At 42.6% G+C, this 26,712-nt stretch overlaps 1 protein-coding gene across 4 annotated transcripts in view; it reads right to left on the reverse strand.

The window, feature by feature from the left end:
* Positions 1-2,664: 2,664 nt before the first annotated feature.
* Positions 2,665-26,712, reverse strand: part of LOC115112866 (monocarboxylate transporter 4-like) — a 29,058-nt gene continuing 5,010 nt past the window's right edge. The window contains exons 1-8 of one of the 4 annotated variants that reach the window (XM_065012635.1): positions 14,912-15,045; positions 10,130-10,407; positions 8,732-8,875; positions 7,361-7,497; positions 6,689-7,156; positions 6,268-6,448; positions 4,780-5,000; positions 2,665-3,577 (exon numbers count right to left, since the gene is read on the reverse strand). In XM_065012635.1, coding sequence (XP_064868707.1) covers positions 3,530-3,577; positions 4,780-5,000; positions 6,268-6,448; positions 6,689-7,156; positions 7,361-7,497; positions 8,732-8,875; positions 10,130-10,352 — 1,422 coding nt within the window. In that variant the 5' untranslated portion in view covers positions 10,353-10,407; positions 14,912-15,045 and the 3' untranslated portion in view covers positions 2,665-3,529. Of the gene's footprint in view, positions 3,578-4,492; positions 5,001-6,267; positions 6,449-6,688; positions 7,157-7,360; positions 7,498-8,731; positions 8,876-10,129; positions 10,408-14,911; positions 15,048-24,637; positions 24,726-26,712 lie in introns of those variants that run through there. The other 3 variants (XM_065012633.1, XM_065012632.1, XM_065012634.1) reach the window with 3 other exon arrangements.

A 26,712-nucleotide genomic window follows, 5' to 3' on the forward strand; every position in this document is an offset into this window, starting at 1 on the left:
CCCGACAACCAAGAAGGACTGTGACCCGACCTGGGGAATCCTCACCAAGAAGGACTGTGACCTGACCTGGGGACCTGGGGAACCCTCACCAAGACTGTGACCCGGGGGAACCCTCACCAAGAAGGACTGACCCGACCTGGGGAATCCTCACCAAGAAGGACTGTGACCCGACCTGGGGAATCCTCACCAAGAAGGACTGTGACCCGACCTGGGGAACCCTCACCAAGAAGGACTGTGACCCGACCTGGGGAATCCTCACCAAGAAGGACTGTGACCCGACCTGGGGAACCCTCTGTGACCCGACCTGGGGAAGAAGGACTGTGACCCGACCTGGGGAATCCTCACCAAGAAGGACTGTGACCCGACCTGGGGAACCCTCGCCAAGAAGGACTGTGACCCGACCTGGGGAATCCTCACCAAGAAGGACTGTGACCCGACCTGGGGAACCTCACCAAGAAGGACTCACCAAGAAGGACTGTGACCCGACCTGGGGAACCCTCACCAAGAAGGACTGTGACCCGACCTGGGAACCTCACCAAGAAGGACTGTGACCCGACCTGGGGAACCCTCACCAAGGGAGGACCTGGGGAACCCTGACCCCGACCTGGGGAACCTCACCAAGAAGGACTGTGACCCGACCTGGGGAACCTCACCAAGAAGGACTGTGACCTGACCTGGGGAACCTGGGGAACCCTCACCAAGAAGGACTGTGACCCGACCTGGGGAACCCTCACCAAGGGAGGACTGTGACCCACCTGGGGAACCCTCACCAAGAAGGCTGTGACCCGACCTGGGAACCCTCACCAAGGTGGACTGTGGACCACCTGGGTACCTCCCTTTCACCAAGGAGGACCACACCAAGAAGGATGTGACCCGACCTGGGTTAGAAAACTGTGTCCCGACCTGGGAATCCTCACCCTGTTTGAGATGACCTGGGGAATCCTCACCAAGAAGGGGTATTGAAATCTTACCCTACAAGGTCCGGACTACTGTTGGTTTTCTCATTAATGGCTGCCACCTGGTGTCTTAAGCCTAAATGAGTCCCTGATAAGAGGGGAAGAATGACATTAAGCAGTGGAACGGTCTTTAAGGTTCCAACATTTATTATCATAGTCAAATACAAACCACTCCTGTATTCACAACCATTGACCCATAAAGGGTGATTTTGGACAGCCTTGAACATTCTCCTGGTGCTGTACCTCAACAAAAAAATGATGATTCTGCTGACTGAGATACCCTACGAAGTGTGTTTACCATTGTTCTCAAGCCGATCTCAATGTCTAGGTGCCAATCCCATCTGAAGTGATTAAGGGCCGTTGTTTATTTGGCACATTGTGCTACCACCAAGACTACCTCCATCTATGGTACTAAATACAACACATCCTGCCTATGAGGATTGGAGAGTAGGCCTTGGATTAAACACTCACTAACATGTTTGTGTTTCCATTCCCAATAGAGCATCTAAAGAGAGAGTCAACAGTCAACACGATCCAGCGTTAAAGAACCAGCCACTTTCTCCGCAGAACAGATATTTATTGGGATGGTATAGGAACACGTCAAGAAGCAGCCGTATCTCAGAAGAATATGAATAGAATAAATCCACATGAACGTTTGACATTCAACCATGAGGGTGCTCGTGGACATGGTTGTGGTTTGTAAGTGTCTGCAGATCTATAATTCATTAATACAAAGATCTCACACAGACAGACAAGATAAGCAGATCAATATATACAATATACCAACATGCAGAAACATATAGGACAATACTGACTACACACAGTTTTACAAGTGCAAAGCCAACCTTCGTAGAGCAGAGCAAAGTGCTTCACTTTGTTTAGCTGGGATAACTTATCAGGTGACATCACAGGCATTGTAATACACTGCATCAGTGTAAGAAAATATCGAAATACCACTATATATTCTATTACTGGGTAATCAGCTTTTCATATGGTCAATTTCACAGCATCCCCAGATGCCAATGTATCAGGTTTAAGGCACTACTATATAAAATAGGTCTTACTCCATATTACATCAGTGGGCTGGGGTTAGCTATGTCATATCCTGTCACATGTTAAGGGGTCCCGCTTTTCAGATCTAAAGAGATAGACAGTTGTGTAGGGTTTGGTTAAGTTTGGATACACCAACACTACACAACACAAATCTTTGTAGACTGCCAACATTCTTACTACACCTGTCAGCGTAAACAACATAGACAAATGCTTGAAATATCCTTTAAAATGTACATCTGCAGTCCGAACAAAAACACTGAAACAAGCACTGCATTCTAGCAGAAAAGTGACACGCTAATGCCCTCAGTATATATATATATATATATGTCCAGTTCAATGTGATTTATCAAACATCTCAGCTATGACAAAGTCCTTACATTGGAAGACAAACAGTGAAATATATGTAATAAAATAAGGCTTAAACTTATTCAGTTCATGGAGTAAATATATATTTATATCAGAAACTGTGTGTGTGTGTGCACGCGTGTTAGATTACTTTTATTGAAAGAAACTGACAATGATTTATGAGAGATGCGCTCATAAAATTTCACCAAGCACCTAGACCTTACTGTAACCTGTATAACTCAGTAACATTATACCATAAAGACCTAGTGCAGTCAAAAACATGATTTCTGGGGTTTTTTTTGACACGGAGGTTGGAATAATACTGTGAAATTGTGAAAATGCCCTTTAAGTGTAAGAGCTTTTGAAAAGACTGCCTGAAATTGAAGCCTGTTTTGGTGGGATGGAGTTGTCCTGCCTGGTGACATCAATAGACCAATAAGAAACAGAGTTCCAAACCTCTTTGCCAAAACTGCTAGTTTTCCCTTCCACACTCAGACCACTCTGACAGTATTATCAATATTCTTGCTTGAGAAATTGCTCTTTGCTAAGAAAGCTTTATTTTATTTGACCATTTTAATTGAAAACAATCACAGTAAGGTACTTAAATTGTTACCCAGAAATGATTTGCTATTGAGATTTTTAAAAACTGTTGCATTGGACCTTTAATCAAATAGTATATGTCACACCATCAATCATACAATAACCCATGTTGCCTGCAACCTGCCACAACATGGGTAGTTGAAATAATACTTTTGTGGCTACTTTCTCGAACACAGATCACATCTAGTCCTGAACTAAAAAACACTTTCAATTAAGAATTTCCATTGAGCATGTTTCTCAGTCCAGGACTAAGCTGAATCTGGGTTTGGGAAACCAGCTCGAGGTCTTAAAAAAATTAAATTAAAATAAAACTCTTCTCGTACAGAGATGTTTCTTGTCACTTCAAGATCTCACGTCACTGGAAGCCACTGTCACCCAGGAGGAAGGAAGTCACTTCAAGATCTCACGTCACTGGAAGCCACTGTCACCCAGGAGGAAGGAAGTCACTTCAAGATCTCACGTCACTGGAAGCCACTGTCACTCAGGAGGAAAGAAGTCACTTCAAGATCTCACGACACTGGAAGCCACTGTGACTCAGGAGGAAAGAAGAGTTCCATAGTTTCTTTCATCTCTCCTCACTGGGGAGTGTCTCCGTAAACAAATACCGTCACTGTGGAAATGTCCTGGAAATGAAGTTGTTTGTTATTATTTTCTGTATCAACAACTGATGAGTCAGGCAGTGACAAGTATTGGTTAGTTCAAGGTTGAATGGGTGTGTGTGCACATGCTCTTTGGTTCCTGCAAGTGTGTGTGGCAGTGCGAGTCCAGAAAACATTTAGTGTTCTTTCTGGTATATGCGTGCTGGTCCGTACACAGCAAATTCTCCAGTGTTAAATCTACCACTCTTCCAGTGTCTATATGGGTCCACACTTTCCAGTGTTAAATTAACAAACCGCTTAGTGTAAAGCCTTATTTTCAAATTTCCCAGGTTGTCTTTCAAGTAAATTGTGGAGTTACCACCCATGACTGTATTTGTTAATGACAGAGACATGGTTGTTGCATTTGTTCATTTTCAGTCTTGTGGCCTTCACCAACTGAGATCCTAAGCAAATGTTATCATTAAAATTGAATTCTTTATGACAATACATATTTCATAAGGCCTTATTTTGATGTATCCTGTGAGTGGCCTGAAACTCACGGTTTGGCCTGCAAGTAAATTTATGCTGGCTTGCAAAGTGATGTGTAATTCCTAATGGAATCCAGCCAGAGTGGGATATCCAACATTTGGAATGTTTTATTTTTTATTCAGAATGATTGCCAGGATTGGGAATACTAAGATACTGTAGGAGACTACCAAAAGTATCTAAACTGGAACAACCATTTCAGTAATGGGTGCAATAAGTCCAGGTAACATATTGGATTAGTTTAGAAAAATGTACGTTATATTTGAGTAGAACAAGATTAATTAATCTGCAAAAACATAAAACAAAGATTTGGAAAAAAAACATGCAATTTACCCTGCTGGGAAATATGATAATGGTTGGAGTCAAAGCTGGTTATTAACACCAACATTGGGGTTCTATTACACCACTCAGTGTTAATTTAACTCCTATATCAACACTAGATATGTTACTGTAAAAACAACACTATGTAACACTGTGCATATTAAAGTACACAACACCAAACACACCGCAATCCATCCCTCCCTCCCTCTCTCCGTCAGAGTGTGTACGCATGTCTTCCCTATTGGTGCTTCATCGGGCTCATCAGTCACTCTCTCCGTAATTCATTAGCAATCTCCCCTCTATCACAGAGCAGTCTCTGGGTTCCCCACCCCTCCACTCTTCTCTGCTCCCTCCATCGCCTTTCCCGAGCCTGCCCTCACCCCGTCCGGCTGCTCGCTCTCAGTCTTCCCTCCCTCTGGCAGGCTGTTGAGCTTCTCCATCTCTGCGGGGGCTCCATTCTCTAAATGGGCTTCGGGCTCGTCTGACTTCTTCTTGATGCACAGGAAGTTGCCCAGGCAGATGACAATAGAGGCCAGAATGACCTCACAGCCAGCAAGCAGGAACACATGCATGTAGTTATGGGTGGTGTCCAGCAGACGACCTACGCAGAGGAAAGGAGAAGAGAGAGGTTATACAGGTATGAAGAGTTCATTACCTCCTATCCATTCAAGGAATTTTATTTTACCTTTATTTAACCAGGCAAGTCAGTTAAGAACAAATTCTTATTTTCAATGACGGCCTAGGAAGTGGGTTAACTGCCTGTTCAGGGGCAGAACAACAGCTCTGGGGGTTTGAACTCGCAACCTTCTGTTTACTAGTCCAACGCTCTAACCACTAGGCTACCCTGCCGCCCTAGCGGCATAAGCGGTTTACTACTAGCTAAAGCAGTTTATTAGTAGCTAAAAAAAATTATTATGTCATTTCTGTCTATACTGGCTTCTGATTGTTTGAAGACTTCGTTCTAGACCACTAACCCAGGCTCAGCCCTAACCCCATGCCCACACCCAGGCTCAGCCCTAACCCCATATCCACACCCCGGCTCAGCCCTAACCCCATGCCCACACCCCGGTTGAACCCTAACCCCATATCCACACCCCGGCTCAACCCTAACCCCATATCCACACCCCGGCTCAACCCTAACCCCATGTCCACACCCTGGTTGAACCCGAACCCCATATCCACACCCCGGCTCAGCCCTAACCCCATGTCCACACCCCGGCTCAGCCCTAACCCCATGTCCACACCCGGGCTCAACCCTAACCCCATGTCCACACCCGGGCTCAACCCTAACCCCATGTCCACACCCGGGCTCAACCCTAACCCCATGTCCACACCCTGGTTGAACCCTAACCCCATATCCACACCCCGGCTCAACCCTAACCCCATATCCACACCCGGGCTCAACCCTAACCCCATGTCCACACCCCAGCTCAGCCCTAATCCCATGTCCACACCCCAGCTCAACCCTAACCCCATGTCCACACCCGGGCTCAACCCTAACCCCATATCCACACCCGGGCTCAACCCTAACCCCATGTCCACACCCTGGTTGAACCCTAACACTAGCCATAACCCTAATATTAACCCTAGAGTCATGTCCACACCCTGGTTGAACCCTAACACTAGCCATAACCCTAATATTAACCCTAGAGTCATGTCCACACCCTGGTTGAACCCTAACACTAGCCATAACCCTAACATTAACCCTGGCGTCATGTCCACACCCTGGTTGAACCCTAACACTAGCCATAACCCTAACATTAACCCTAGCATCATGTCCACACCCTGGTTGAACCCTAACACTGGCCATAACCCTAAGGACATGTCCACAACTAACTCTAACCTAATGCTTCCCTGTGGGTACCGACCTGCTCCAGGCGGTCCCACCAGCACAGCTATTGCCTCCATGAGCAACACCAGCCCTAAAGCGCTGGAGAACTTCTTGGTGCCCACGATGGCCATGAGAACCTCGAACTGCAGCGCCCCTACCATCCCGTAAGAGAGGCCAAAGAAGATACAGAACACCACCAGACCAGGGTAGTCTGTCGCCTGCCAAAAGAGAAGCAACATTTAGTTACATTATACGACCATAGAAATAGAATTACCATTACTGATGAATCATTTTAATTATATGGATCCAATAGCTTCGTATCTCGAGATCCGGTCAATACAGAAATGCCATAATGATACAGTAAATGTATTAAATATGATTTATGTATTGTTAACATCCATATACAGTGTAAATAAATCCATCCAAATAATATCAATCAAAACTCGTTCCAGCCTTACCTGTGAGCTGACCACGTCGGTGATGCCATTAAAGAGTATGGCGAAGCTGAACAGATACACACATCTAGGACGCACCCACTTCATCCCCGCGATCAGCCCACACGTGGGCCGGGCGAAGATATCAACAAACCCTAGGATGGTGAGGAGGAGGGCAGACTTGGTGTCTTCATTCCCCATCTCCTTGGCATAGCTCACCACAAACACAGGGGGTACAAACAGACCCAGTACCATGATGGACGCAGCTATGGCATAGATGAGGAAACCTCGGTCTTTAAATACGCTAAAGTCCAGGAGCTTCTTCGGAGGTTTGGGCTTTTTTTCTGCTTGGTCTACAGCCTGTAACTCCTGGTCCTGGGGCTTCTTGGGGCCCACCAGGGGCCTCATCAGGGCCCCACATGCGCAGCAGTTGAGCAGCAGACCTCCCAGGATGAGGAAGCCGCCTCTCCAACCGTAGTGGTACTGCAGTACCTTTGGGGGTGAAATATGAAGAAAAACATTAACAATATCGATGATCCGTAACTCCAACAGAGCATATAATTTCCCCATTGTATTTATTTTAATCGTTCATCAGAGTAGCACACATCTTTCATTGTGTTCATACATGTTTCTCCCTACATCATAATACTGATCTACAACTGCAGAGAGGGAGACTGAAGAGGAGAAGTGTAGTACCTGTCCCAGAGGCGAGAGGCAGCAGAGGGCCACGGGGCTCCCGGCAGCAGATAGTCCGTTAGCTAGAGGCCTCTTCTCACTAAAGTAACGATTCAGCATGATCAGAGATGGCTGGAAGTTCAGTGCCAGGCCCAGACCTGGTAGAAAAGGGAAACAGTTCAATTGTGTGTGTTTACTAACCCGTTATAACTCCAGTACAGAGGTAGATGTGTGTTTACTAACCCGTTATAACTCCAGTACAGAGGTAGATGTGTGTTTACTAACCCGTTATAACTCCAGTCCAGAGGTAGATGTGTGTTTACTAACCCGTTATAACTCCAGTCCAGAGGTAGATGTGTGTTTACTAACCCGTTATAACTCCAGTCCAGAGGTAGATGTGTGTTTACTAACCCGTTATAACTCCAGTCCAGAGGTAGATGTGTGTTTACCAACCCGTTATAACTCCAGTCCAGAGGTAGATGTGTGTTTACCAACCCGTTATAACTCCAGTACAGAGGTAGATGTGTGTTTACTAACCCGTTATAACTCCAGTACAGAGGTAGATGTGTGTTTACCAACCCGTTATAACTCCAGTCCAGAGGTAGATGTGTGTTTACCAACCCGTTATAACTCCAGTACAGAGGTAGATGTGTGTTTACTAACCCGTTATAACTCCAGTACAGAGGTAGATGTATGTTTACTAACCCGTTATAACTCCAGTCCAGAGGTAGATGTGTGTTTACTAACCCGTTATAACTCCAGTCCAGAGGTAGATGTGTGTTTACTAACCCGTTATAACTCCAGTCCAGAGGTAGATGTGTGTTTACCAACCCGTTATAACTCCAGTACAGAGGTAGATGTGTGTTTACTAACCCGTTATAACTCCAGTCCAGAGGTAGATGTGTGTTTACTAACCCGTTATAACTCCAGTCCAGAGGTAGATGTGTGTTTACTAACCCGTTATAACTCCAGTACAGAGGTAGATGTGTGTTTACTAACCCGTTATAACTCCAGTACAGAGGTAGATGTGTGTTTACTAACCCGTTATAACTCCAGTACAGAGGTAGATGTGTGTTTACTGTGTAGATTTTTACTAACCCGTTATAACTCCAGTACAGAGGTAGATGTGTGTTTACCAACCCGTTATAACTCCAGTACAGAGGTAGATGTGTGTTTACTAACCCGTTATAACTCCAGTCCAGAGGTAGATGTGTGTTTACTAACCCGTTATAACTCCAGTACAGAGGTAGATGTGTGTTTACTAACCCGTTATAACTCCAGTCCAGAGGTAGATGTGTGTTTACTAACCCGTTATAACTCCAGTACAGAGGTAGATGTGTGTTTACCAACCCGTTATAACTCCAGTCCAGAGGTAGATGTGTGTTTACTAACCCGTTATAACTCCAGTACAGAGGTAGATGTGTATGATACTGGTGGCCAAGGACGCCAGAATCATTCCCAAGGAGGCAAAGAGCCCTCCCACCATCATCACTGGCCGACACCCAAACTTGTTCACCAGCACACTGCACAGTGGACCTGCAGACACACACATATGCACAATGAGGTGTGTGTAAGGCCAGTACAGAGCTGAGTAATAAAAAGTGTTCCAGTTCTCTGCCCCTTCCACTTGGAATGAGCTACAAAAGGACAGGCAATTACAGGAGCCTCTCTTTGAATGAGTTTAAATCTAAAAAATGGTGGAAAATGAATTGGGGGGCTGTCAATTTCACCAAACCTCTCCCAAAAATGTATTCTGTTCAATGTAGATAATGTGTGCTTAGTGCTTTAGGTTGTAAATGTCTCTGAAATTTTGTGCTGCTATTTTGGCCAGGTCTCTCTTGTAAAAGAGAGGTTTCATTTCAATGCGACTGACCGAACATAGTAATATTGTTGTATTAGACATTTTGTAGATTTTCAGTGGTAAAGTAGTGGTGTAACAATGTGTTGTATGATGCATTGTTTAATTTAAATGTTTTGTGATGTAATTCCCTCCCCCCTTACTGGGGATCAATAATAAACCCCAGGAAGAGTAGCTACTGCCTTGGCAGGAACTACTGGGGATCAATAATAAACCACAGGAAGAGTAGCTACTGCCTTGGCAGGAACTACTGGGGATCAATAATAAACCTCAGGAAGAGTAGCTGCTGCCCTGGCAGGAACTACTGGGGATCAATAATAAACCACAGGAAGAGTAGCTGCTGCCCTGGCAGGAACTACTGGGGATCAATAATAAACCCCAGGAAGAGTAGCTGCTGCCCTGGCAGGAACTACTGGGGATCAATAACAAACCCCAGGAAGAGTAGCTTCTGCCCTGGCAGGAACTACTGGGGATCAATAACAAACCCCAGGAAGAGTAGCTTCTGCCCTGGCAGGAACTACTGGGGATCCATAATAAACCCCAGGGAGAGTAGCTTCTGTCCTGGCAGGAACTACTGGGGATCCATAATAAACCCCAGGGAGAGTAGCTTCTGCCCTGGCAGGAACTACTGGGGATCCATAATAAACCCCAGGAAGAGTAGCTTCTGCCCTGGCAGGAACTACTGTGGATCCATAATAAACCCCAGGGAGAGTAGCTTCTGCCCTGGCAGGAACTAATGGGGATCCATAATTAATACAAATACCTAGTCAAATAAAATGACATACATGAAGATCCTGTCAGTTTGGTATAGACTCTGGAGGTTGTAACGCCCAGGTCTGACACCTTCTCTGCTCTTTCTTGTACTAGCTCACCATTGGGAAAACACTTCAGTTGGATATACACAATACCAGTATGCATGCGTGTGTGTGTACCTGTGCCATAGAGCATGGCCAACAGTATAGAAGAAATCCATGCACAGTCGCTATATCCCACTCCGAACTCCCTGATCAACTCCTTGAAAAACACACTGACAGCCTTGGGGAAGGCATAGGAGAACCCAGTGATGACAAACCCTCCGGCCAGCACGGCCCAGCCCCACCCTCCGTCTGGCGCCTTCACATCACTAGGCTCATCGTCTACCACGGCTCCTCCCATGATGCTCTCTGCTAGGAGATTCCCTCAACCTCTGTCCCGTCAGCTTGGGTCAGAACTGAGAGAGAAGAGACGTAGATGTAGACAGTAATAGAGAAGTGGGTAACATCAGGGTTAGACACACAGTGTATAAGGGAGGGTCAAGTTATTACTACAAGTTATGAGATTGGGGCACCAGTCCATTATTGGTCTTCAAAGTATAACTCCATAAGACTAAAACATTAGTAATACTTGGTAGTGAGCGTTAGATCTGTCTGGTACCAGAAACAACACTCCTGTAAAAAAACACATTTGTTGAAAGATAACAAATACACCACAGATGATACAGAATAAAGGAATGGTGTTTTGGGATAGGGATTTTCTATAAAGTGAAAGCTACTGTAGTTAACAATAAAACAGCATGGATACAACACTTGGCAATAGGCCGAGGCCTAGAATTTAAGAGTTGGGAAATAATGGCTTGTCTGTGGTACATAAGCTCATATTTTAGCAATGTGTATCAATTATCAATAGGCAGAGTCATAAGATAAGGCCTACAGCTTAACGCCAACAAGCAAAGAAAGGCAGTTGTGTGCTTATTTATCTGTGTTGAACTCTGGGAGCTTCTCAGGGGCTCTGGTACACATTCCAAAGTTCTTCCTTCCATATAAATCCATAAAGTGGAGAGGACTCAATGTCCTAAGGGTGTCTATCAAGAGCTCAAAAACATATTTGTGTGCTACAGAGGTCATCCAGGAGGGAGTCCCCTATGGGACATGGACAGTTTGACAACAATTGAATAAAGGCATTCACAGTATTTTATAGTTCTAGGGATGGTTTGACTCAGCCTACGTGACCTCTGATTGGCCGAGCTTCAGGTCAGTCCTTCCATTTGAGTCACAGTGTGAAAGAAGGTGTGACTGAGTTAGGTCATGTTCATAACAATGATGTCCATAACTGGCTGTACCTTCAGTCACAGAACCTGTTTCAATGTTCATGTCATTTCCTTCTGTTTCCGTGGATACCAAAATTGACATAGATCATGATTAAAACATTTTTTTTTAAAGTTATTACTATCTGAAATAAAAATGTACACGAAGCATAGTGAAAGACATAGCATAGTAACACAATGATATCGGACATTCTCAAAAGGACACTCGGAGCCAAAGAGTAGGAAATGTAAGGTTTTGGCACTCTGTGTCCTTTGGGGAAGAGAATGTAAGGTTTTCAGTGAGGTTCAAACTCTTATTATTGTAGCAGTCTGGTCCCATGTTGTTTTCCAGGGACTACACTCTGCAACATCTGGTTGTTGTGCAAAGTAGAAGGGTTTCCATTGATAGAGGCCATTTGCTGCCGGGTCCAAGGCTAGTTCCATTGTTATTCAATGGTGCCATTTGGGTGGCTGTAATCTCAATTTGAAAGGGGGGGAGACAGAAGAGGGAGAAGGGTATTTCTCTGTGTGTTCCTGGATGAGCTGAAACCAATGAAGAACTATAACAGCAAATCAAAACAAGGAGACATCCTGTTCCAGCACCCACACCCTGCAGAAAAGACACAGCAGCGTCCTCCACAGTACAACAACAAAAAAAGCGCGCAGACTTTCACATCAATTGACTTACGTCAATGGGACACTTCTGGGAAAATTCAGATCTGCAGTTAGACTATCGGTTATATACTCCTTCAGTGTCTATTAGCCCTCTGATCTCTCATTTATTTCTTTAGTACAGAAAAAAGGTTTGGAGTCAAGGTTTTACACAATATCTGTGATATTTTTTTATTTAACCAGGTAGGCCAGTTGAGAACAAGTTCTCATTTACAACTGTGACCTGGCCAAGATAAAGCAAAGCGACAGAGTTACAAACAAATGTACAGTCAATAACACAAAATAAAATAAAGATTTTTCTATTTATGATCCCTTGTGTGCAAATGTAGAAAATAAATAGGCGAAATAATTACAATTTAGCATCAACACTGGAGTGATAGATGTGCAAGTAGAAACAATGGGGTGCAAAAGAGCAAGAGGATAAGTAACAATATGGGGATGAGGTAGTTGGGTGGGCTATTTACAGATTGGCTATGTACAGGTACAGTGATCGGTAAGCTGCTCTGACAGCTGATGCTTAAATTTAGAGAGGGAGATAAGTCTCCAGCTTATTTTTTAGATTTTTGCAATTCGTTCCAGTCATTGGCAGCAGAGAACTGGAAGGAAAGGCGGCCAAAAGAAGTGTTGCTAACACTGCTGGAGCGAGTGTTGTGGGTGGGTGTTGCTATGATGACCAGTGAGCTGAGATAAGGCGGGGCTTTACCTAGCAAAGACTTATAGATGACCTGGAGCCAGTGGGTTTAGCAACAAATATGTAGTGAGGGCCAGCTAACGAGAGCATACAGGTCGCAGTGGTAGGTAGTATTTGGTGACAAAACGGATGGCACTGTGATAGACTGCATCCAATTTGTTGAGTAGAGTGTTGGAGGCTATTTTGTAAATGACATCGCCAAAGTCAAGGATCGGTAGGATAGTCAGTTTTACGAGGGTATGTTTGGCAGCATGAGTGAAGGAAGCTTTCCAGATTTACTTTTGGATTGGAGATGCTTAATGTGAGTCTGGAAGGAGAGTTTATAGTCTAACCAGACACCTAGGTATTTGTAGTTGTCCACATATTCTAAGTCAGAACCGTCCATAGTGATGCTAGTCAGGCGGGAGGGTGTGGAAAGCAAATCGGTTGAAGAGCATGCATTTAGTTTTACTAGCATTTAAAAGCAGTTGGAGGCCACGGAAGGAGTGTTGTATGGCGTTGAAGCTTGTTTGGAGGTTTGTTAACACAGTGTCCAAAGAAGGGCCAGAAGTATACAGAATGGTGTCGTCTGCGTAGAGGTGGATCAGAGAATCACCAGCAGCAAGAGCGACATCATTGATATATACAGAGAAGAGCCGGCCCGAGAATTGAGCCCTGTGGCACCACCATAGAGACTGCCAGAGATCCAGATAACAGGCCCTCCGATTTGACTCACTGAACTCTATCAGAGAAGTAGTTGAACTGTCCCAGTAGCCAACAGCAGTCTCTTATATAAGGAGGCTGCAGTGAAATAGTGTCAGGGAGGGTAGCCGAGGGGATGACTGTTTCATATTTTAGGTTATTACCTGCTGAGGGGGGGATAAACTTTGAGGAGGCCAGGATCATTCCCAAGGAGGCAAATCACAGATGTGGCACATCATTGTGCACGTTATGTTACACATCATGAAATATATTTATACAAATTACAGACAGTAGCCTATAAGTAGCAAAATAGAAATCAATTAATTGAATATGAAATGCATTTCACAGTGATTGACATAGGCCTATACTGTTTATATGTTAATGAAGTCAGTTTGAATAATATTTAGCCTACGTTGCTCGTTTGTGTCAATTGCAGCTCTGGAAGAGAGAATCAACACTACAGTGGTGAAAGTGGAGTGGGGTCGTGTTTTCTGTGATTTATATTCATAAAAGTATTTTTTTTACAAAAATGCATCTCTCTCCCAAAGGGCTTTATTGGCAAGGGAAACATGTCTACATTGCCAAAGCAAGTGAAATAAACAAACAGAAATTAACAGTAAACATTACACTCAAAAGGTTTCAAAGGAAGAGACATTTCAAATGTCATTATGGCTATGTAGTGTTGTAACGAGGACAAAAGGGAAAATAAATAAACAAATATGGGTCTGTAGTCAAAAATATATAGAAAATAGCATATAGCTCAACTAGGTTGGCGCTCTCCCTCCTGCCTTCCCTCACACTTCTCTCCTAAAAAGCTCTGTTAACGTCAGAGATACGCTTGTTTTTGTGAGGAAACATTAAAAATAACAGGAATTTCGCAATATGAAAAGCGTATACTAAAATACTACATGTCATGTTTTAAAATTGATATGCATCTTACCTCTATATTGTTTTATGTCCTGATTTGAGAAAGAAAAGATGACGAGTTCAACGTGAGCCTGTCAGTTTGCCTTAATTCTCTCACAGCATCTGGCCTAGCTGACACAATGCTATTTTACAGATGAAAAAAAAACACTTTTGTCCTCCATTGATTTACCCATCCTAATTTTGACCTACAAGAGTAAAAACTCCAATAACATTTTGTTTATGATAGAGACATGCGGTTTGGACCATTGGTTTTCTTAGAGGAGTATCTGCACAATGAACACATTTTACTTGTTGGTCAAAAGATGTGTTTGATTGGACACCTTATCACTATTGAATAATGCAACCAAACCATATTACAGTCTTTAAAAATGCAAAGAGGTGGGTGGGGCTTAAGAGGGTGTGCACAACGCTGAATGTGTGTAGACAAAGGAGAGCTCTCCAGTAGTACAAAAACATTCAAAAGGACATTTTCTTAACAGTGTGGTTACAAGTTTGTCAACAGAATTACTTTCCACTAAAAAGCCATCTACACATTCAGAAATACTTTTTTTGCCAGCAAGTGACAGAATAAATACAACTTGAATATTGTTGATAATCTAGCGACACTGATTAATAAATATGTTTAAAAAATCTAAGTAAACATCAGATTCCACAGCATTGAATCTGTAGCAAATCACCTACCCTTGAAGCAGCTGTAACTCTCTGAATGGGATGTGAGGTGCACGTCTGCTGTATGAACTACTCCAGTGTCGCATGTAACCGCCTGGCTCCCAACCAACAGGCAAACATACACTTCTCCCCTAGCCCCACCTCTATAACCGGGTATCCCAACCCCTCGTGCTCCATGCAGCATTCAGCCAGCACTCCACTATCAGCTCTCCTAAAATAAGATTGACATTTCCCATCCCAGGACACATGCACGATTACTAGGATCACTTTCTCTGTGGATAACAGGCAATGCTGTACAGGCGGGAAACATTCAGACCTTTAACGAAGAGGGGTGCACTGTTACCGTGTTGCTCACATTGCCTACAAGGCCGTGTCAGTTTGGGATTGGACATCCCACGGCATCAAGATCGAATGCTTTCCTGCTAGGACTTCTGCCAGGCCAAACTGACATACACCACATTTGCAAACACATTATCTCGCACACCTGTGGCACTGATCCTTGTAGACCACTGATTGACTATGACAGAGTACTGATGTCTGTTCAGAATATTCAGGGCTAAAGATCCAGTGGGACCAGGCAGGTTGTGTCACAGGCTAGATGTGTTCCCCTCTACACCAACACTATAGCTAACAGTATGGGTCTGGCACAGGACAAGCCTTGGGACCTGTTATTTTATCATCGGGGCTTCCAGAAGCCAACAAGTACCAACCAACCATATCCATGTGGCATTACGGTCTCTCTTGGCTTCAGGAATACGTTTCCTGCCAAAGCAGTGAACATCTGTTGAACCCTGATTCCTAAACCAGTAGTTAACTTAAGGCACAATGTAATGATTAAGAGTGAGAGTATTCCATTCATGGCTTGGATGACCAAGCACACAAAACACTACAATCTCGGTCACCTGTTATAACTACTGTTCTAGACCTTCTTGGACTGAAGAATGTAGGCACACCTGGACATCTCAGAATATATATAGTTCATTTACAAAGTATTCCCTTGCCTTTTTCCACATTTTGTTACGTTACAGCCTTGTTCTAAAATTGATTAAATTATTCTATACACAATACCACATAATGACAAAGTGAAAACAGAGCAAATTTATATTTAAAAAAAAACCTGAAGTATTCAGACCCTTTGCTATGAGACTCGAAATTAAGCTCAGGTGCATCCTGTTTCCATTGATCATCCTTGAGATGGTTCTTCAACCGTATTGGATTCCACCTGTGGTAAATTCAATTGATTGGACATGATTTAGAAAGGCACACAAATGTCTATACATCGTCCCACAGTTGACAGTGCAAAAACCAAGCCACGAGGTCGAAGGAATTGTCCGTAGAGGTCCGAGACAGGATTTTGTTGAGGCACAGATCTGGGGAATGGTACCAAAACATTTCTGCAGCATTGAAGGTCCCCAAGAACACAGTGGCCTACATCATTCCTAAATGGAAGAAGTTTGGAACCACCATGACTCTTCCTTTTGGGCCGGAGGTAGCCTAGTGGTTAGAGCATTGGGCCAGTAACTGAAAGGTTGATAGATCGAATCCCTGAGCTGACAAGGTAAACATCTGTTGTTCTGCCCCTGAACAAGGCAGTTGACCCACTGTTCCTAGGCTGTCATTGTAAATAAGAATGTGTTCTTAACAGACTTGCCTAGTTAAATAAAAGGTTAATTTTTTTTTTTTAATACAAATCCCTAGAGCTGGCCGCCTGGCCAAACTGAGCAACCAGGGGAGAAGGGCCTTGGTCAGGGAGATGACCAAAAACCTGATCGTCACTCTTACAGAGCTCCAGAGTTCCTCTGTGGAGATGGTGGTCCTTCTGGAAGGTTCTCCCATCTCTGCAGCACTCCACCCATCAGGCCTTTTTGGTAGAGTGGATGTCCTTGAGTGTCTCAATGTCCGAGTGGCCCATCCAAAGCCCAGACTTGAACTCGATTTAACAGGTCTGTAGAGACCTGAAAATAGCTGTGCAGCAACGCCCCCCATCCAACCTAACAGAGCTTGAGAATAGTGGGAGAAACTCCAAATACTGGCGTGTCAAGCTTTTTTTATTTGATTTAACTAGGCAAGTCAGTAAAGAACAAATTCTTATTGACAATGACGGCCTACACCGGCCAAACCCAGACGATGTTGGGCCAATTGTGCACTGCCCTATGGTACTCTCAATCACAGCCGGTTGTGATACAGCTTGTAGAGTCATACCCAAGGAGACTCAAGTACTGTGTATAGGGTCTGTGAAACCAGTTTTTTCCCCCCCTTTATTTAACTAGGCAAGTCAGTTAAGAACAAATTCTTATTTTCAATGACAGCCTAGGAACAGTGGGTTAACTGCCTGTTCAGGGGCAGAACGACAGATTTGTACCTTGTCAGCTCAGGGATTTGAACTTGCAACCTTCCGGTTACAAGTCCAACGCTCTAACCACTAGGCTACCCTGCAAATAAATTTGTCAACATTTCTAAAAACCCGTTTTTACTTTGTCATTATGGGGTATTGTGTGTAGATTGATTTCATCAATTTTAGAATAAGGCTGTAACATAACAAAATGTGGAAAAAGTCAAGGGGTCTGAAAGCTTTCCGAATGCACTGTATGTTCTGTACACTGTAAAAAATGTTTTGAGTCAACTTAAAGCTAGAATCCTTACTTGAAACAATAACACTGCAGACACCACGCCTCTGTTTTGATAAAAAAAAGATGAGGGATGGGCCTGGAGAAATGTAACAACTCTCAAATGTATAAAACAGAGCAATGGATACAAGGACTGACCCGGCATGGAATCAAAATGAGAGTTTAAGCCATGTTGAGGCTATACATTGTTTACAAACATTGGGGTAAAACAAGCATATTTTGGGTTCTGATGGGGTATGACAGTTGAAGTAAGCTTGAGGCAAGTATAAGATAGTGGCTTGCGAAAGTATTCACACACTTGGCATTTTCCTATTTTGTTGCCTTACAACCAGGAATTAAAATGTATTTTTTTGGAGGTTTGTATCATTTGATTTACACAACACGCCTACCACTCTAAAGATGTACAAATATTTTCTTGGGTGAAATAAACAAGAAATAAAAACCCCAAAAAACAGAACTTGAGCATGCATAACTATTCACCCCCCAAAGTCAATACTTTCTAGAGCCACCTTTTGCAGCTGCAAGTCTCTTGGGGTATGTCTCTATTAGCTTGGCACATCTAGCCACTGGGATTTTTGCCCATTCTGCAAGGCAAAACTGCTCCAGCTCCTTCAAGTTGGATGGGTTCCGCCAGTGTAATGCAATCTTTAAGTCATACCACAGATTCTCAATTGGATTGAGGTCTGGGCTTTGACTAGGCCATTCCAAGACATTTAAATGTTCCCCCTTAAACCACCCGAGTGTTGCTTTAGCAGTATGCTTAGGGTCATTGTCCTACTGGAAGGTGAACCTCCATCCCAGTCTCAAGTCTCTGGAAGATTGAAACAGGTTTCCTTCAGGAATTTCCCTGCATTTAGCGCCATCCACCATCCCTTCAATTCAGACCATTTTCCCAGTCCCAGATGAAAAACATCCACCATGCTTCGCAGTGGGGATGGTATTCTCTGGGTGATGCGGTGTTGGGATTACACCAGACATAGTGTTTTCCTTGATGGCCAAAAAGCTCAATAGTAGTATCATCTGACCAGAGTACCTTCTTCCATATGTCTGGGGAGTCTCCCACAAGCCTTTTGGCGAACACCAAATGTGTTTTATTTTTATTTTTCTTCAAGCAATGGCTTTTTTTCTGGCCACACTTCCATAAAGCCTAGGTCTGTGGAGTGTACGGCTTAAAGTGGTCCTAAGGACAGATACTCCAATCTCCGCTGTGGAGCTTTGCAGCTCCTTCAGGGTTATCTTTGGTCTCTTTGTTGCCTCTCTGATTAATGCCCTCCTTGCCTGGTCTGTGAGTTTTGGTGGGCGGCCCTCTCTTGGCAGGTTTTTTTGTGGTGCCATATTCTTTCCATTTTGTAATAATGGATATAAAATGGTGCTCTGTTGGATGTTCAAAGTTTCTGATATTTTTATATAACCCAACCCTGATCTGTACTTCTCCACAACTTTGTCCCTGACATGTTTAGAGAGCTCCTTGTTCTTTATGGTGCTGCTTGCTTAGTGGTGTTCCAGACTCTGGGGTCTTTCAGAACAGGTGTTTATATACTGAGATCATGTGACACTTAAATAAAGTCCATCTGTGTGCAATCTAACTAATTGTGTGACATCTGAAGGGAATTGGTTGCACCAGATCTTATTTAGGGGCTTCATAGCAAAAGGGGGTGAATAAATATGCACGCACCACTTTTCCGTTTTTTTTTGTTCATTTCAATTCACCAATTTGGACTATTTTGTGTATGTCCATTACATGAAAAACCAAATAAAAAACATTTAAATTACAGGTTGTAATGCAACAAAATTGTAAAAATGCCAAGGGAGATGAATATTTTTGCAAGGCACTGTATATTCTTCAAGAATCAACTCCAAAAATGGATGTAGCAACCAAGGATTCTAGCTTTAAAATATCAAGGCAACAAGCTGCAATAGGATTGTGAGCTTGCTCAACAAAATAGTATTGCATTTGATTTAACATAAAATTTTAAGGCAACCAAACGCAATAGGATTGTTTAAATGAGCAATAGGAGTTTGCGCAACAATTGGACATATAGCTGAACCAACTTTCAGTTGAGTGAACATGCAATTCAACCATATTTTCATATTTCCCAGGGTGCATTGCCTTGCGAGTGAACTGAAGTTACTTACCACCCATTACTTTATTTGTTAGCGACAGAGACATGGTTGTTGTATTCAATGGTTCTTAGGCCAGGGCATTCACCATGTGATTGTCTAAGTGAATATGTCATCATAAAAATTAAACTATGACAATACATAACACAAGGTCTTTCTTTGAGGACCTCATTACACCCTAACCTAGTGGTCTGAAACTCCTGGTGTACAAGCCACATCAAGCCTGGAAGTGACATTACACTGGCTTGCAGTGATGTGTAATTCCTATTGGAATACAGTCATTGAGGATTTTCAACAATATGACATTTTAAAATCACCCGCAATCTGCATTGAGAAAGACTTCCAGGGTGGGGAATATTGATTATGGAGACTACCTAAATCTCATTAACTGGGACCGCCATCTCCGTATCAGGTGCAACAACTAATAACAGATTGAATGAGTTTAGACAAAATGTGTTATGTTTGTGTAGCATAAGATTAAATCAACGTACATGCAAAAACACAGGTATTGAAACAAACAATTGAGAAGAAAAAAACCTGCAATAGAGCATTCTGGGAAATATGATAATGCTGGGCGTGGTTTTGAGCAAACATTAATTTGTAATTTTACTCAACAAGCTGGTTCAAATTCAGCTCACTTCGAGCAGTTTGTTGAGTAAACAAACTTTAGCAAATTCATGTCCTTTTGAAGTCACAAAATAATGCTGATTAAGCAATTGGTGAATTTATATATATAGTATTTTTTTGCCTCAAATCTCACTGACTTATCTTTGCTATTAGGTCTTATTCATACTTTCCATGAAATAGCATGGGAGTCACATTGCTCCAAATGTCTTTCTGAGAGAACAGGCTAAAGGCTGAAACCATCAATCTTGTTTCAGAATTTGAACGTGTGAAATCCCTGGCGATAAAACAAGATCGGAATAATGCATAATCTCTTTCTAATGTTTAACAGCTTTTTCCTGTTGAGGCTGAGCAATGTTATGATCCGAGCCAGGGAGAGGATGCCCGCGCAGATCATACACCACAACAGCCTACGCGCTCAACATGACAGTAGCAACTTACACTGTAAACGAAAACTAATTTATATGGTTATTTTGAGAGTTATCAAAATGAAAATACTGCAACATACTGTAAATGGTGCACTGTAAAAAAAAAGATTTAAAAAACTTACTGGCAGCCAATTACCTGCAAGTTACTGAAGAAGTGCTTTCTATACAGTAATGTACTGTTAAGCTAAAGTTTCTTTGGAATTTACAGTAACTTACAGGTAACTGGCTGCCAGTAAGTTACCGTAAAAGCAAGTAACTTTTTTTTTTACAGTGCGAGGAAATAATTGCTGTATTCTCCATCCAACAAGAATAAAATACTGTATTTTTGGAGCACCAAAAACCTTTTCACCACTAGTGGGTGCATGGTATTGTTGTTTCCTAGGCGTATTAACAAATTGAGGTGTGCCTTGTAAGAGGCTATATTTGTTGCACCCGTTAGTGGGTTAGGGTTAGAGCGCTGTACCAACCTCTATGTGGTTATAGACCCCATCACTTTTAAATGTATAGGGGACAGAATGGAGTGGCAGAAAGTGGGAAACCTTTAATAGTTGAGTATTTTGATGTGTCCTTTTGGTCTGTTTTGCCCTGTAGTTGCTGCCAGTTTGGAAGCCTTTGTTAAGGCCTCCAGCTGTAAGTGTAAGTGAAATAAAACACCAAACATTCATTAATAAGCTGTCGTGTGTAAACCTGCTTGCACCAATCCCATGTACTGTAGTTACAGCTAGTGTGAAATACAAACCCCTACCCCTCAATGAATTTGATTCATTCATCCATTCAGATTACGGTAGCATTTACTCTTTTTTTAACAGTCAATAAAGTCAATCAAACAGTATTGTACGGTGTGTCATTACACAATACTTGCTTTGATACTGTATTTCATATTGCAGTACACCTACTGTAATTCTAATACAGTAACTTCCCACTAGCTGTAAGTTACTGTCAAATTCACTCTCACCTTTACAATATAGGCTATAGCCTAGTTGAGAATTCTCAACTCCACAATATGTAAATCACACCTCATGGAGTTGAGTGGCGATGGGTTTTGGCGGAGTGTACCTCCAACTATACTGAACAAAAAATACAAATGTAACATGCAACAATTTCAAAGGTTTTCCAGAGTTCCAGTTCATATATTGAAATCAGTCAATTGAAATACATTCATTAGGCCCTAATCTATGGATTCACATGACTGGGAATATAGATGTGCATCTGTTGGTCACAGATACCGTAAAACAAAAGGTAGGGGGTGTGGATCAGAAAAACAGTCAGTATCTGATGTGACCACCATTTGACTCATGCAGTGTGACACATCTCCTTTGCATAGAGTTGATCAGGCAGTTGATTGTGGGCTGTGGAATGTTGTTCCACTCCTCTACAATGGCTGTCCAAAGTTACTGTATATTGTCGGGAACTGGAACACGCTGTCGCACACGTTGATCCAGAGAATCCTAAACATGCTCAATGGGTGACATGTCTGGTGAGTATGCAAGCCATGGTAGAACTGGGACATGTTGAGATTCCAGGAATTGTGGACAGATCTGTGACATGGGGCTGTGCATTATGCTGAAACATGAGGGGATGGCGGCGGATCAATGGCACGACAATGAGCTTCAGGAGCAGGTATCTCTGTGCATTGAAATTTCCATCGATAAAATGCAATTGTGTTCGTTGTCCGCCTGCCAATACCATAAACCCACCGCCACCATGGGGAACTTTGTTAACAACGTTGACATCAGCAAACCACTCGCCCACATAACGCCATACACGATGTCTGTGGTTGTGAGGCCGGTTTGACAAACTTCCAAGTTCTCTAAAATGACATTAACGGCTTATGGTAGAGAAATGAACATTAAATTCTCTGGCGACAGCTCTGGTGGACATTCATGCAGTCAGAATGCCAATTGCACGCCCCCTCAAAACATCTGTGGCATTGTGCTGTGTGAAAAAACTGCACATTTTAGAGTGAGTGGGACACGATAGTGTGTCCCACCCGCCAACCCCTCTTTTACGCTACTGCTACCCTCTGTTCATCATATACGCATAGTCACTTTAACCATATCGACATGTACATACTACCTCAATCAGCCTGACTAACCGGTGTCTGTATGTAGCCTCGCTACTGTATATAGCCTGTCTTTTTATTTCTTTACCTACCTATTGTTCACCTAATAGCTTTTTTGCACTATTGGTCAGAGTCTGTAAGTAAGCATTTCACTGTATTTTGGCGCACGTGACAAATATACTTTGATTTGTCCCCAGCACATGGTGAACCTGTGTAATGATCATGTGGTTTAAACAGCTTCTTGATATGCCACAACTATCAGGTGGATGGATTATCTTGGAAAAAGTGAAATGTGCACTAACAGGGATGTAAAGAAGATAAATAAAGAAGAGAAATAGGAGAACTAGGAAATAAACACTTCTAAGATATACATTAATGATTTATATATGATATGTATTGGTCAATGAGAGGATTTGAAGCCACCGCTCGGCCATATTGGCACTCCCCAGAAGAAGCAGTCGTCCATAGGAATGAATGGAATTCTACAGTATTTCAATTCAAATGTTTCAAGGATTGTAGTGGGAACAGTAACATTTGTACTTTCTAAAAACTGATACATGTTTTTATATATTTTACATTTTTTGTGTTCAACCTGCATAATATAATGTAAAAGTATGTATTAAGATGTCTAATAAAAAAAAACATGTCAAAAACAAATTTAGATATTAATAAATGCATTTCTATAGCTTCTAAAATATGTTTTACAACTGTGGGTGAGTGCCAAGATGGCGGCGCGGTGTTTTTAAAACAGCGCCCCCGTCAGTCATTTAGTGTATATATAAATCATTGATAAACATCCTACCGTAATATGTTAAATACCATCAGTTGTGATATGGAACTTCACCTGTTTGACTTTGCCTAAAAACACATCTTCCTATCACAACAACCTGTTTGGCTACTAAAACTCATCACATCTACTAGTCTGAAGATCCTACTTTGAATTGCATTGAATTCTACGTTTGGCATAAATGCGCGTTTGGATCATTAAAGTTTCATTATGTTGAATAAAATTATATTTTAACTTACTTCAACGGTTGGCCGTGTGGTTGGTCCTTTTGTATGTAGGAATGTGAGACAATATATACACAGGAAAGTATAATTACATCAATTTTTCAAAGCGCTGCTTATTCAAGCCATTATGTTGAATAAAATTATATTTTAACTTACTTCAACGGTTGGCCGTGTGGTTGGTCCTTTTGTATGTAGGAATGTGAGACAATATATACACAGGAAAGTATAATTACATCAATTTTTCAAAGCGCTGCTTGTGAGTTCATATTTCTATCACCCGAAGCATGGCACAAGATGAAAATACATGCATATGAGACCCATGCATATTTTCCGAGCTCTGTGCATGATTCAGGTGGTGGAAATCTGGACACATTACCAGCCCTTTGAAAAGTTGATGTAATTATACTTTCCTGTTGATATATTCTCACATTCCTACCTGCAAAAGGACCAACCACATGGACAAACGATAAAGTACGTTAAAATATAATTTAATTCAACATTCTTGCTTGTAGAGGTTGTGAGATGAAACTTACTTGATCCAAACGCTCATTTATGACTGACATTGAATCAATCCAAAGCAATTCAACGTCGGGTCTTTAGGCTACACAGCTACAGTTGTGCAAAAATGACCATAGGTGCATACAGACAAAAATAATAAGTCATGCAATATGGATATGAAGTGATGACTTTGTATTAAAGCTCTTATAATGAAGCTTTATAATAAACACCACTGAATGAGGCTGCAAGTCACGATTTATCGACAAAACGGACCTCAGCAATCGGTGACATACAAAATTATCAACGGGTATGGAACTTCAATCATGCCAATGTTCAGCAGTTGCCTAATTCTCAGGGTTGTTCATACCTGAGGATGCTTTGTCTTCTGGTCCGGACCATGAGTTCACGCCTCCTTCTCATGCGCGTTTTTTATTTTAGGGAATGATCTAGAAAACTTGCGTAAGAGGGCTCGGTCCTAAAGCCCTCCTTTTTCACATATTTATTCCATGTCTGTGGGTTATACGTTGGTATGATACCCATTTTGTCGGAGGTAGCTAAATGTTGTGTAATAATTTTTTGTCATTGTGGGCAGGAGTTTACTTTTTGTTCTTCACAAACCAATTTTGTACTTGGAATAATTACACAGATGGACAACGCCAGGGTTTCCACAGAAACATGCGATCAAGTTTGCATTCAACGCTTTGTTTACATGCTAACGGTGATACATTTATAGCTAAATATATATATATTTGCATCATGTAGGCTAGGAGCTATATTAGTTGCATGCTGTCGAGGTAGCGTTAGCCAACCACCTGCTAGCTTAGCCCTCCTAATGTAGCTAACATCAGCTACGAATATCTGCTGGCAGCTGTCATGTGTATCTGTGTATCTGAAATGTATGTCTCTCTCTTTCTCGCTCTCTCTCTCACTCTATTTGAGTAATGTTCAAATCAAATTGTGTTAGTCACATGCACCCGAATACAACCTTAGAGTGAAATGCTTACTTACGAGCCCCTAACCAACAATGCAGTTTAAAAAAAATACGGATAAGAATAAGAAATAAAAGTAACAAGTATATTAAAGAGCAGCAGTAAAATAGCAAGACTATATACAGGGGGGTACCGGTACAGAGTCAGTGTGCAGGGGCACCGGTTAGTTGAGGTAATATGTACATGTAGGTAGAGTTATTAGAGTGACTATGCATAGATGATAACAACAGAGAGTAGCAGTGGTGTAAAAGGGGGGGGGGTTGTAATGTATTATTTATTATGTATCTCATGACTCCTTGCAGCCTGCATAACACAGGCTGTAGCTAGAGAGGCGACAGCCCCGTCGATGATAATGGGGGCGTGCTCGGTCAACCTTTTCTTGTAGTCCACAATCATCTCCTTTGTTTTGATCACGTTGAGGGAGAGGTTCTTATCCTGGCACCACATGGCCAGTTCTCTGACCTTCTCCCTATAGGCTGTCTCATCGTTGTCGGTGATCAGGCCTACCACTGTTGTGTCGTTGGCATGCAGTCCTGGATTTGGAAAGGGACACACCCGTCTATATAAGATCCCACTGTTGATATGCATGTCAGAGCAAAAACCATGCCATGAGGTCGAAGGGATTGTCAACAGAGCTCCGAGACAGGATTGTGTCGAGGCACAGATCTGGGGAAAGGTACCAAAAAAGTTCACAGTGGCCTCCATCATTCTTAAATGGAAGAAGTTTGGAACCACCAAGAATCTTCTTAGAGCTGGCCACCCGGCCAAACTGAGCAATCAGGGGAAAAGGGCCTTGGTCAGGGAGGTGACCAAGAACCCGATGGTCACTCTGACAGAGCTCTATAGTTCCTCTTTAGAGATGGGAGAACCTTCCAGAAAGACAACAATCTCTGCAGCACTCCACCAATCAGGCCTTAATGGTGGAATGGCCAGGCGGAAGCCACTCCTCAGTAAAATGCACATGACAGCGAGCTTGGAGTTTGCCAGAAGGCACCTAAAGGTCTCTCTGACCATGAGAAACAAGATTCTCTGGTCTGATGAAACCAAGATGGAACTCTTTGACCTGAATGCCAAGCATCACATCTGGAGAAAACCTGGCACCATCCCTACGGTGAAGCATGGTGGTGGCAGCATCATTCTGTGGGGATGTTTTTCAGGGGCAGGGACTGGGAGACAAGTCAGGATCGAGGCAAAGATGAACAGAGCAAAGTACAGAGAGGTCCTTGAGGAAAATCTACTCCACAGCGCTCAGGACCTCAGATTAAGGTGAAGGTTCAACACAGGAGTGGCTTCGTGACAAGTCTCTAAATATGCTTGAGTGGCCCAGCCAGATTATAGGGTCTGAATAGTTAGGTAAATGTATTATTTCATTTTTTTTTAATGTAAATAAATTAGCAAACATTTATAAAAACCTATTTTTGCTTTGACATTTTGGGTTATTGTGTGTAAATTT

The sequence above is a fragment of the Oncorhynchus nerka genome, linkage group LG28, assembly GCF_034236695.1.
Source record: "Oncorhynchus nerka isolate Pitt River linkage group LG28, Oner_Uvic_2.0, whole genome shotgun sequence".
Lineage (NCBI taxonomy): Eukaryota > Metazoa > Chordata > Actinopteri > Salmoniformes > Salmonidae > Oncorhynchus > Oncorhynchus nerka.